Genomic DNA, 13,464 nt, shown 5'->3' with positions numbered 1-13,464 from the left:
TTTGAAAAATAGACATTGTATAAATAGGTTTTGTTAGAATTGAAGATGATGGACTTCTTGACATTTGTTTCCATCTTGTATATAAGGGTGTAATTTACATGCAAAACAATTTGAAATAAATTTACATCTTTCTAAATATAACTTCCTCTGCATTTACACATGTTTTTTGTTATTCTATTAACTACATAGTTCTTGAAAATAAATTAACCATTGAATGACTGATTAATTGTTACTGATTTAGATAACTAACTATTTCGAGTGTTAGATGACTAACAGTTAGCTAAATAGCTGTAAAATAACTGACAAACAGCTCAATAACTGTAATAATTAGTTAAATAACTGAAAATTTTCAGTCAACTAACTATCAGCTATAAAACCAAGTGTCATAACTATATTATGACTGACAGATAAATAACTAACTGACTACTAGATAACTAACAGTTTATTTTGGTTTTTTTTTCCGACCAGAGATCAAAACCCGAGTAACTGACTGACTGTAGGAGGAGAACAAAATAGCAATGGCAGTATTACGGGGAACCTAAAAACGAGAAACAAGATACTGGAATTGGTTTTTGCAGCCCACAATAAAAACTTACTCTGTTTCACGATTCAAGAACCAAAAAACCCTTGATATTCTCTCTCTTCTTTTCCTTCCTTCCTCCCGTCTATTTAGCGTGAATTTTACCTTCAAAATTCTCATTAATTTTCTCTCTCTTTCTTTCGCTTTCTCTCTCCTCCTTTTGGCGGGACCTTTTGAATTCCTTCCCCTAAATTTGTTTCTATTTTTACACTAATATTCTCTCTTTCTCTCTCATCAATATTCCTTCATGAACCCTAATTTCTAATCCCCTTTTATTTTCTGAATTTCGAAATTCGTAATAATGGGTGAAAAAGGTGAGAATGGGGTTGTTGCTGAACCTAAATTGGAAGAAAATTTAGAGGGAGATGTTGCTGAACCTAAATTGGAAGAAAATTTAGAGGGAAAAGATGGTGATAATAATCTTAAAGAGAATCATGAAGAAGTAATTCCAATTGATGAGAGATGCGATAGAAATGACGGAAAAGGTTGGCGGTGTAAGCTTCGCAAATTGGATGATGGCAAATTGTGTCTGATGCACTTTGATCAGAAGAATAAGGGTAAAAAGGGTTGTTCTAAAAAGGTTCCTTCTAAAACTGAGAAGGATGATGATGAAGAACCAATTATAAAGGCTTTTCAGAAGAAAAAAGCTGAATTAGTTGAAGTAAAAAGTGCCCAGAAAAAAATTAATGTGAAAGTTGACCCAGATGAAGGTGAAGAGAAAAGCGTCGAGAAAGTAATGGAAGTTAAAGAGGAGAAGAGTGAGACTGTGATTCCGGAGAAAATGGGTGGTGAGAGTGTTGGAATAGTTGCAGAAGATATTCCTGGAGAAAACCCTGAAATTCCTGGAAAAATCTCAGAAGTTCCTGAAGATAACCCAATAAAATCCGAGAAAAGCTTAGAAATTTCTGAAGAAAACCAGGAGGAAATCCCAGATAATTCAGAGCAAAACCAGTTAAAATTGGAGAAGGATGGAGAAGAGGATGCTGAAATCAAAGTTCCTAAGAAAAGGGGTCGTAAGAGGATTATAAAAGTTGCAGAAGAAATTCCTGAGAAAACCCCAGAAAAATCGGAGAAAAGCCCAGATAATTTTGAGAAAAACCAAGTAAAATTGGAGCAAGATGGAGAAGGGGATAAAGAAGCTGAAGTTTCGAAGAAAAGGGTTCGAGATGATGCGGAGAAAGGCCATTACAGTGAAGTAATTGTTAGTGATGACAATGGTTTGGCTAGGAGGAGTAAGCGTAGCGGTACGCGTAAGAATAATTATGGAGAAGATGATGCAGTGCGCGTGTATTTTGAGGAAGATGAGATGGAGCAGAAGAGCACGAAACGGCGAAAGGGTGGGAGGAAACGGAAGGGCAATAAGGCTGCTGTTAAGGGTGTTGAAGAAGAAGAAGAGGAGGCTAATGGTACAGAGGTTGACACTAAGCCAATTGGTGGGAAGAAGAAAAGGGCAGAGAAGAGCACACCAGGTGTTTGTGAAAATGGTGATGAGAAGCATGGAGACGGGGATGATGGCGAGGCGGTTGTAAGTAAGCAAAGCCGTGGAAAGAGGGGAAAGAAGAAAGTGGTGGAGAAAGGCACACCAAGTGTTTGTGAAAATGTCGCTGAGGAAAAAGATGTGGAGAAAGACACAAGTAGAACGGGAAGGAAAACTAGGACTTGTAGGAACAAGCCTCTTGTTTCAATTCCGGAGAAAAAATTGAAGCCAGATAAAGCTTATGATGAAAATGTAACATAATTTAAACCACCAAGTTCTTTTATTTTTTTGAGTGCTCGATTTTTATTGATACCATTTTGATTTGTTTGTGTGTTTTGTTTGTCAGGGAATCAAGATCGATTCGGATATGTGTCATCAGTGCCAGAGGAATGATAAGGGACGAGTTGTGAGGTGCACCAACTGCAAGACCAAACGATTTTGCATTCCCTGCATAGGAAACTGGTTTGTATTCCTTGTATTGATGTTGCGCTTTTCTGATTGCTGCTCTGCAGCTTATGCATATACGTCTGCCTAATGAGCATTGCTTAACAGAAAGGAGTCATCTTGAAAGCTATATTTTAAGTGTTTATGTTGTGATTAATGATTTTTTTGTTAGTGAAGCCCTTAGTTTTCCATTAAACATTTACGCGTTTTAATATGCATCTCCATTTTAGTAACATGGATAATGTGGTGTTATACTAATTTTGGTTCTTGCCTCTTTTCGTTGTCATTTGTCAACCATCTGCTGTAGTTTATTTGTGTTGCAAAAAGGTAATTTCTTTACCAATGACTCTATGAGAGGAATACACTGTTCTACAGAGTCTTAATTGTGTGATTATTTTGTTATTATTTTTATTGCCGTGCTTCCACTTCACTGATTTGTTGTTTAGGCTGTTTTTAATTTTTCATTAAGACTGCTTAGACCTGTTGTTCCTATTTAGTCAAATTGATATCACCCAGCAAGATTATAGCATAGTCTGCTTAGTATCTATGACGTGGTCCAATAAAAATCGTAACACTAAATTATGCTGCAAGTATTTTTGTCTTGAATTTTCCAGGGCTTGAGATCCTTGACAATGTTCAGTTTATGGTTGTTGGTTCCTTGACTACTATTTATATTATGTCCTACTTGAATAGAGGATATTGGAACAGTTCTGATGCTTGTTATGTCAATCAGGTATCCACAAATGACAGAGGAGCAAATTGCTCAGGCTTGCCCTGTCTGTCTTCAGAACTGCAATTGCAAGTCATGCTTGAGAATGGAGGGACCTATTAAGGTGTCTTTTTTCGTCTTTAACATTTGATTGTTTCTTTCCTGTTTATAATACATATTAAATTTACATCTCTATTTCTTTGCAGAATCAAATGAAGGATGAATTCGAAGTTAAATGTGAAGAGAAGTTTGAGCATGCCATGAACACGTTGATGACTATATTTCCATTTTTAAAGGAATTTAACCAAGAACAGGTGACAGAAAAGGAAATAGAAGCCAAAATTCAGGGTATCATATTCTTTTACTCTTGTAACATTGGCTTCATAACTGCCTCCAAGTGTGTTGATAGTTTTTTGTCCTTTTCATGTAATTGTGTGAACAATATTCACAATCTGTTATCAGAAGCACCCTTGTATTTGTGGATTTAACTCTAGGGCTACTTTATGGAGGTCAATTTTGTTGAGTAGCTGACAGAAAATATGTTCCAGAATTAATTTTCTTTCTTTTTCATTTGAATATATAAAAATTTGATGTGCCTTGTTTTCTGGAAGTTCCATGTTTATTCTTCCCCTTGCTGCATCGTACCAATAAATGCCTTGTGTATACAATAACTACCATATCCTAAAGCTATTCTGGCTCATGTCCTGACATGTGGGTGCCGTTAAAATATTCATACGGAGGAGTTACTTTGTGTTTGGTCTTAGCTACTCATTGGTGGATGATTTTTGGTTATTGCAATATCCCAGTAGATGTATTATTAATAGTATTACAAAGATCAGTTTGTTGTTTGTTTTCATCAATAATGAACTATTTGAAATTTGATTCTTTCCATCAAAACATGTGTGTTGATGTTTGTTTTTATTATTTGTTATTGATGGATCACCGTTCTGTAAGATTGCTCAGTTTTGCTTTCCTTGTAGGTGTGTCAATATCTGAAGTCATGGTCCCAACAGCATCTGTTGCTAAAAATGAGCGTGTATACTGGTAAGTTGTTTGCATTATGTCCATTTCAGTCCAAGAAGGATTTTATTGATCCTCAACGGGTTTATTGTGTGTGCAGTGACAACTGCAAAACCTCAATTGCTGATTTTCTTAGAAGCTGTCCTGCATGTGGATATGATTTGTGTCTCACTTGCTGCCGGGAAATTCGTGCTGGACAGCTGCAGGGTCGTGAAGAGGTGGTAATGGATTTTGTTTACAGGGGTTTTGAATATTTGCACGGTGAACAATCTGAAGGAACTAATGGAGGTGAAGCTGCTTCTGTTTCAAAAAGAACTAGAAGGCAAAAACCTTATGTTGAATCAGAGAAAACTACTTCAGGCACTGATGCCCTTGCTCGATCAGAGAGGACTATCGGAAGCAATTCTCCTGGGGTACAACTTGTAAAAAATAAGGGAAAGCTTGAATGGAAGGCAGATGAAAATGGCAGTATAAGCTGTCCCCCATCAGAGCATGGGGGATGTGGTTCACTGCTTGAATTAAATTCTATCTTGTCAGATGGTTGGGTTTCTGAAATGGTGAAGGAAGCGGAGGAGGCATTAGCAAAGTGTGGACATAAGAATTCACCCCAAACTCTTAGTGAGTGCTCTTGTTCTGATTCTGTATGCGATGATGAATGTGGAAGTGCTTTGAGGAAATGTGCTTCAAGAGAAGGCTCCAGTGACAATTTTTTGTATTGTCCGGATGCCAGAGATATAAAACATGGTGATTTGAAACACTTTCAGTTCCACTGGGCTCGTGGAGAACCAATAATTGTTAGGAGTGTGCTTGAAACTACCCCTGGCTTAAGTTGGGAACCTATGGTAATGTGGCGTGCTGTTCGTCAAATTCAGAACACAAAGCATTCCACATTATTGGATGTGAAAGCTATTGATTGCTTGGATTGGTGTGAGGTAATTTTTCTTTCAGGATAAACTAATTTGTTTGTTGATCAAACCGCTTGATGTTTGTCTTTCTTTACACTGCCTTTTATTTTTCATTTTCTTCATATTGCATGATTAATTTTTTTGATGTCCAGTCATTGTGGTATGTGCTTCAGGAAGAATTTAACTTTTGATACCTTTTTTTTTCCTTTTTATTCTCACATTTCTTGAATTTGTTGTAAATATAATGCTAAAGATTAGTCATATTTGGTTTGATGATGGGTTGTTGGCTCTTTGGTTGTTATTTTTGTATAATTTTTGTCTAGGGGTTAATCTCCCTGTTATTTAAAGCAATATTAATTCAGGAGAACCCAAAGTTGTTGAGTTGGAATGGCTAACAAGCCTGTATTTTTATTCAGAAATTCAAATGATTTACTCTCCAGTCCACTGGGGAGAGTCCTGATTTATTTTTTGGCTTTAACTTTCAAAATAGGATTTTTATTTTTATTCTTTATATTGATAGTATTTAAGCACTGTCAATATCTAAGTAGAATATAGTTTTTAAAACTGTTTAGTTTATGAATAAGCTCCATTGTTTTAATCTTGTTTATAAATTGTTCCATGTCTACAAATTCATACTATAGGTTGCATATTTGCTCTGTTCTTGTTACTCACATTTGCTTCTTTTATAAATTGTAGGTTGATGTCAATGTTCACCAATTCTTCAAAGGGTATTCAAAATGTCAATTTGATCGTTCAGATTGGCCTGTGATACTGAAGTTGAAAGATTGGCCACATACTAGTAAATTTGAAAAGCATCTTCCACGCCATGGTGCTGAATTTATTCGAGCATTGCCATTTAAGGAGTATACACATCCGCGGAAAGGAGTTCTTAATCTAGCTACCAAATTGCCTAAGGGAACTTTGATGCCAGACATGGGGCCAAAGACCTACATAGCTTATGGACTGCATGAAGAATTGGGTCGTGGTGACTCTGTTACGAAGCTGCACTGTGATATGTCTGACGCGGTATGGTGGACCTTCTAAATTTGTGGGGTATCATGTCTTTGTCATTGTCTTTACCAACTTTGTGCGACTTACTTTTTTGCTGCCTTTGTTTGGTCTAGCTTTTTAATTTTAGAGTCAAAAGAGTGAAGAGTCAGTAATGGTTATCTTTTAATATTTCTGTTCTTCTGGTGATTGCCCTCAGGAGTGTTTTTAACTTTTATCTGACAAAGTATTACGGAGTATTAAATTCTAATGCACTAATGTTGTTTTCTGCGATTGTTTTTTTTTTTCTCTGAATTCTTATATTGCAGTGTGCAAGTTATGCCCATTGTTGGAGCAATTAACTTGATTATGTTTTGCAATTATAGTGTTTTTCTTTCGAGATTGATGGCATGTAAAAGACTTTGTTAAAATGTTATTTGTATAGTCGATTAAGTCGAACAGGTTTCTATTTACTATCATATGTGTCCTGTTTGCAATGCCTTGACTTTTAATTTGATTGCATTTATTTATTGTAGGTCAATATTTTGGCACATACTACAGAAGTTGCAGTGCCTACAGATAATCGTAAGGCCATTTCTAAATTAAAAAAGCAGCATTTTGCTCAGGATCAAAAGGAAATTTTTGGTGTTGAGCCCAAGGTTTCTAAGGGGGTTGATGAGTCTGGGGTAAAGAAACTTCATGATGGTGGCAGGGTGATAGAAGATGATACCAAGTGCTTAGATACAATGGATGTTGAAGCAGGAACAAAGGTCAAGGTAATTCCATGTAATCTAAATGGTAATGAAGTTGTAGCCTGTGAAGGCGTTGATATGGATCTCGATATGCCTACAACTGTACAAACGAGTAATGATGTTGCTGCTGAGCACAAGAACACTGTGAAGAGTAGGGTTTACAATAAAAGAAAAAAGAGGCAATCTAAGATTCCTGATGGCCATGAAACAGAACCCGAATTGTCTAAGATCTCTACTGAAGGGGAGAACATTGGTAATGAACGAGTGCTAGATGGACTTTGTAATAATTCATTAAATAATAATGATTTGACTGATTGCGCTGTTGTTTCTAAAGCAGAGATAATAGTAGAAAAGAAACTAACATGGGTAATAATTTTGATTCAGTGCTAGATGCTCAAAAAGGTGATCCTGATAAGGATATGGAAACTAGGGATAATGGAACTTCAGCTCCTCCATCTGAGAACTTAGAAGGTTCAGAACCTCATAGTGGAGGTGCGCTTTGGGACATCTTTCGCAGAGAAGATGTCCCTATGCTGCAAGAATATTTAAGGAGACATTATCAAGAATTCAGGCATATTCATTGTAATCCGCTGAAGCAGGTACTATTCTGTAGTCTGTAAACGTCAACAAGCTTGCATGCCTTTTATCTAGCATATTGGCAAAATTTATCAAGATTTGCATCAAATTTAAAATTAAAACTATGGATTCTTTACTTTATTCTTGTTTCTCAAGCCTTTCTATTGTATTGTCAAAACAAAGGTTACCTTAAGCTGTCTGACAATATTATGTCATCTGTGTTCTTTTCTTGACGTGCCCTGTTTAAGCTTCATATAATTGCTTGTTTATGTCAATGAACAGGTCATACATCCTATTCATGATCAGACATTTTACCTTACTGAGGAGCACAAAAGGAAGCTGAAAGAAGAATATGGTAAGGTTCACAGTATTTGCTTGTGACATCTCTCCCAGTATGGATTTTTCTTTTGCTTGTGTTGTGTGTAATAGATGTCCCAATGCCTACTCAATTTAGTCTTTTTTGTGCTACTGTGTAGGAATTGAAGCTTGGACATTTGTGCAAAATCTTGGAGAGGCAGTCTTTATTCCAACTGGATGTCCTCATCAAGTTAGAAACCTAAAGGTAGTGCTATTTGTTTTGCTCTCGGTGTTCTTTCAAATTGATTTACTTTTATATTTTATATAGTTTATAAGATTTTAGTTTTTAGTTTCCTAAATAATTTAGGAGTCAACATTAAAAAGCAACAACAAAGTCTTAGTGCCGAATTGTCAACAGTAATAGTAAGCATACTTAAGAATTTAAAAGTGAAAACAAGGATTCTAGAATTTATTGAATGTTGTCTTGGTTAGGGACTTAGGGTTATGAATTTCATGAGTCTGTCCTTCATGTCAATTCAACTGATTTGTTGAAACTCTCTTGCTCAGTCATGTATAAAAGTTGCGCTTGATTTCGTGTCCCCTGAGAATGTTGGCGAGTGTATGCGCCTGGCTGGGGAGTTCCGGGCTCTACCTCAAAATCACAAGGCCAAGGAGGATAAGTTGGAGGTATGTCAGTGGCAATTTGTGGTGTAATTCCCTGCTTTTGAGACCTCAGGTTGCACCAAGCTAGGGGATTATATTAATTACTTATAATGTTTTTCTTGATGCAGGTGAAGAAAATGACTCTCTATGCCATGAAGGCGGCTTTAAAAAAATTAAGGTAAGTCACTTTTAGATAACTGAATCCTTCTTTCTTACTGTATGACTGATTACATTGTGATTTGTCATAGTGGGTTTGAAATCTGAAGGTTGTTCCTCTGTATACAAAATACTTTTGCTTTCTCCCTTGGTTTCAACCGACTTTGGAAACATTACCTGTATGTATGTAGAATCATGTCAATCGCACATTCACACAATGTCAACACTATTTCTTTTCGACACGTGATGTGTCATGTGATAGAGTAGTTTCTGTTAGAATTCTTATGCTATATTATTTTTCGACACCTGATGTGTTATGTGATAGCACAGTTCTTTTAGGTACCGTTATTTCCCCCTCCCCTTCAATCTTTATTGATTTACTGGACTGCAATTGGAGAACTAATATATTTGTTGCGGGTGTCAGGCCTGAGGGGAATGATGGGTCGGACCCTGATGAAGATGTTGATTCAGATCCTGAACCTGAGCTCAAGCCTGAGACCGGGTCAGATGCCGAGTAATTTAATTGTAAAACTGTTCTGCAGTTAGTGGGTGTTTGCTCCTGCTAGTCACCAGAAAAAAAAGGCTTCTATTTTATAGTGCCACTATAGTCTGCTGAGTAACTATTTGAGAGGTAGTCTGATTGTGTTAGGCCTGACGAAAGATTTAGGGCATTTTGTGAAGTTGATTGTACAGATCTCTAATCTCAAAAGGTGGGGGAAACTTCATTTTGTTCTTTTGTTCACTTTCTACTTTTGTATTCGGAATGGAAGCTCTATCCTATGTAATTCTTCGATCTTGAATTCCCTCCATTTCAGTATACAAGTATTCTAGCTGTTCATTACTTCATTAGTCATTAATGGTAGAGTTATAATGTCAAAATTCACTCATCCCTTAAACTTTGTTTCTCTCATAAAAAAAATTGACACAGTATACTTATTTTAGTGAATATATATATATATATATATATATATATATATATATATATATAATAATAATAATAATAATAATAATAATAATAATAATAATAATAATAATAATAATAATTAAAAAAAAAAATCGAATGGTTAAAGTAGGAAATTGTTTAGATTCTTTGTCATTTTTGAATCTTCAAAACCGAGCAATGATAACACTGACAATGTTAGAGCAGCATTAAAAAGTGGTAATATCATGGAAATCTCTTATTAACAGTAGTTTGAGGCTAATTAGGCGTCTCCCAAAGACAATTGCCGCCATGGATGAACTTCTTAATCGGGTTAGCAAAGACATTTCATGCATAAGGCTGCTTTCCTGGGGAAGAAGTAGGTTATGGAATTGTTAGGGAGTTTCAGCTTTATATAAAAAGGTATATTAAGATTATGGCATCCAGAAAATTATCAAGAGATTTGTATCAGTTTTGCTTTTGTTGGAGAGCCCTTTCATCTCAATTCTCAAAAGTAAGGATTGTAATGCAGAGTTCTTCAATACACAAATTCTTTCTGTTTCTTCTGTGATTAACTCGAGTGAAGTCTATTACCATAGCTGGGATCTTCTCTATATAATCGCTACCAAGGATTACCTTTTAGTAAACAACAGATCATTGGATTATTTTTGTTAAATTTTCCTTTATTCCTTTATTATAACAAATAATTCCTGAAGATGTGCAATATACATTATATACCTAGCTAATTAATTTACTGCAAATCTTGGCTATAAGCAAACTATATTGATACACTTGAAACAATTTCTAAGCGGTTGTCAGATTAGGTATTCGTTTTACAGAGGTTGCTTGTATCTCATTGATCATTTTCGAAATAATCATATGTTGATATATAATGGCCCAATTTTCTAAAACCTGTATTATTTTTCATGTTCAATTTTCATTAGGTTGGTAAAGATCATACTAGTTGGACTTAGACGAGATAAAATCTGTGCAGTTAGGGAAAAAAAAGAATTAGTCCAGATCACAATATAGTTTCAACAACCTGTTATAGTTTCAACAAACTATATAACCTGCGTTATCACAAACCTGTAGTCAACCACAAATCCACAATATAATATGAACCTGCATTCAACAACAATGTTATACAACACCAACACATTAATGACCACTTCCAGGTCACAAATATAGTTTCAACAAACTTACCAACGCGTAATATGATAGAACCAAAAAAGACAATATTATTGGTTTTACATAGAAAGATGCTTATAATTAATTATCAGCCTATAAAAGAAAGCATGTAATCCTATTTCTAAAGCTCACGGGTCACTCTTGATGAGCAAGAAAGCATAAAAAATGTGTAGTGTCTTATTGGTTAAAATAATACCTTTGCTTACGTGGCGCTCCGAATACTCTCCAAAAATGCCTATTTTATTTATATATATTACATATTAGATTAGATTTAGACATATAAGTCTTCATCTAAAAACATAGTATTTTATATATAATTAATTTAAATGGTAAAATCTCATTCACAAATTTTAAACGGTCTCCAAATAAAATACCTGCTAGATATGCTACTTCAGCACTTGAATTACTTTGTAGTCACCTTATTAAGCTGTAGAATCAACACAGTGAGGGGCCTGGCAGTTGATTACAACAAGCTGCAGCTCTCACGAAAATGAATAGATATAATCATTGCTCAGTGAAACACCAATCGTCTTGCACCTCTTCAAAGTTCTGACCATCAAAAGTAAACATAAGCTATAGTGAAACACTACTTTCAAACATTGAAAAAATTACTTTTATTGTTCTAGCGACTTCAAAGATCAAACTAACAACTTCAGCTGCAGAATCCACTAAACAAAACAGTACTTTACATTTATAGGTTCGTCGAATTGCTCCAGCATCCAAGCGACGATATTCCTCCCACATTGGCACATAAATGTCAAGATGCATACACAGCAAAAGGAGGATGAAGCTACACTGGGACAACTAGATAGTGAATGAGTATTTAGCCACATAAACATTTAGTGGATTTGCATTGATACTTCCTACATTGTTATACATATTACAATCTTCATGGTCTGGCTGACTACATAGTCCCTAGTTTCATTTTTCCATTCCATAGAGTTTAGACACCCAAGATTGATCGAGTCTTGACTCAGACTCAAGATTGTTCTAGATCTATAAATTTCTGCTCAAAGATAATTAAAAGTTGTAGTGATAACAAAAAATATTTACACAAAGTCCCTAATTATAATCACGACAAAACTAATTGAAGTCTAAAACGAGATCAAATGGGAGAGCATCAGGTTTGAGTGATACCAAAGAACACCAAACTGAAGGGTCTCCCTGAAAGATGACCTCCTTATCACCAACTGGTGACAATTAAGCCCAAATTTTCCAACTACTGAACACACAAAATTACATCAATATTACCAGGTTCTTAGGGCAATAAATCTTCACATTGATCAACCCCTTGCAACTTTAAATGGATTGCTTGACATTATCCTATACCCAAAACCATAAAGTCCCAAGGATTACCCAAAACTCTACGATTGAAAGGCTGGACGTGCCAATATTTTTAGAGCATTGGTGGAGATAAAATTGTGGGTTGCCCTGAATCTACTTTATTCTACTATAACCACCAGTCCACCTCACAACTTTTGATCCACCAATAAGATGGAGGGTCCATCCAAAATAGGATGCAAAAGGATTAGCAATTCACATTGCACATAAAAGCATATATCAAAAATTCATAGGGACCAATGGGAAGTCACAAAGTGTAATGCAATTACTTGTCATATGTAAGTTGAGCTTTTCAGATTAACTGTTCATGTAAATCAAATATGCATTAGAAATAAATTATACAAATATCTTTGTTGGGAAATCACATTAAGGAGCAAAAGTTCAGTCAAGACATATTCCATTAGAAACTGAAGAAAAGATGGATAATTATATAAAAGTGTCCTAGGCAAAAAAAAACACACTACAACCTAAATAATTAAGTACACCACAATTAGTAAGACAATCACAACATGAAAGCCAAGACAATATATATGAGATTGCCGAAAAGCAATAAATGCAAGAAACAAGATTAAGTAACTGATCTAGTCAATACTCACATCAAGATCGTTAGGAGTCCTGCACCAGCTCTTCAATGTGATCAGGGTGCGTCTATATGTAAACAGAGAGAACAAAGAACCACAATGGATATCGCTTATTGCATTACTCTGTACAAGTTCCATATGACCAGAACTAAGATCATACATCATAAGTGAACGAGCAGAGCCCAAAAATATGATGTTGGATTTCGGATGAAATGCAAATGTATGTATCCATATGGTAAAAGTAGCACAATACAAGCTTAATGCAAGTTCATATATGTGAGAGAAGGCGATTTTATACTTCAATATCCACTCACCCTGTTTGCTATGGTTGTCAAGCAACCACACCCACAAATGTCCATATTCTCTCTTTGCATACGATAAGGAGCCAGCTAATACCCCAAAACATCCTCTTGGAAGTGATATATTTCTCTCGTCTGGGGAAGCAATTATATGGATAGTCTTAGATTCAAGGTCAATACATAGAATCTTGTCAGGCAAAGATAATCTATATAACATGCCCTTGAAGTAAACACAGTGCCTAACCATCCGAAGGCACTCATAAGGAACAGGTAGCCTAACTTGAACCTCATGTGTCATCCACTCTCCAGTTTGGGAGCAAAAAATTAGCAAATACTGTGGCTGAGTTGTAAGTGATAAGATGACAATACGGTAATAAATGGACTCAGAAGGATCAAAGGCTAATGAGGCATAAAGGGAGGGCAGATGGACTGTAGGTGGAGGGAGAGGAATGGGCACACATTGTTTGATGGCAGGATTACACACGTAAAAGCGGGGTTTAGGACGATGGACAAACAAAAGCAAGCCATTGCAACAGTCCAAAAATCAGGACCACGGTGATCAAACGGCAA

At 35.7% G+C, this 13,464-nt stretch overlaps 1 protein-coding gene across 1 annotated transcript; it reads left to right on the top strand.

The window, feature by feature from the left end:
* The first annotated feature begins 510 nt into the window (after positions 1–510).
* On the top strand, positions 511–9,512 carry LOC145589325 (lysine-specific demethylase JMJ27-like). Its single transcript, XM_081645852.1, has 14 exons — positions 511–2,309; positions 2,404–2,519; positions 3,235–3,334; positions 3,417–3,558; positions 4,191–4,254; positions 4,331–5,162; positions 5,832–6,161; positions 6,659–7,127; positions 7,259–7,473; positions 7,733–7,805; positions 7,927–8,012; positions 8,315–8,434; positions 8,539–8,588; positions 8,991–9,512. Exons 1-14 carry the CDS (start codon positions 882–884, stop codon positions 9,082–9,084), a joined length of 4,119 nt encoding a protein of 1,372 aa, XP_081501978.1. The 5' UTR covers positions 511–881; the 3' UTR covers positions 9,085–9,512.
* Positions 9,513–13,464: the final 3,952 nt, after the last annotated feature.

The sequence above is a fragment of the Chenopodium album genome, chromosome 17 (genome assembly GCF_948465745.1).
Source record: "Chenopodium album chromosome 17, dcCheAlbu1.1, whole genome shotgun sequence".
In the NCBI taxonomy this organism is placed as follows: Eukaryota; Viridiplantae; Streptophyta; class Magnoliopsida; order Caryophyllales; family Amaranthaceae; genus Chenopodium; species Chenopodium album.
This window is presented reverse-complemented; position numbering and strand designations above follow the sequence as displayed.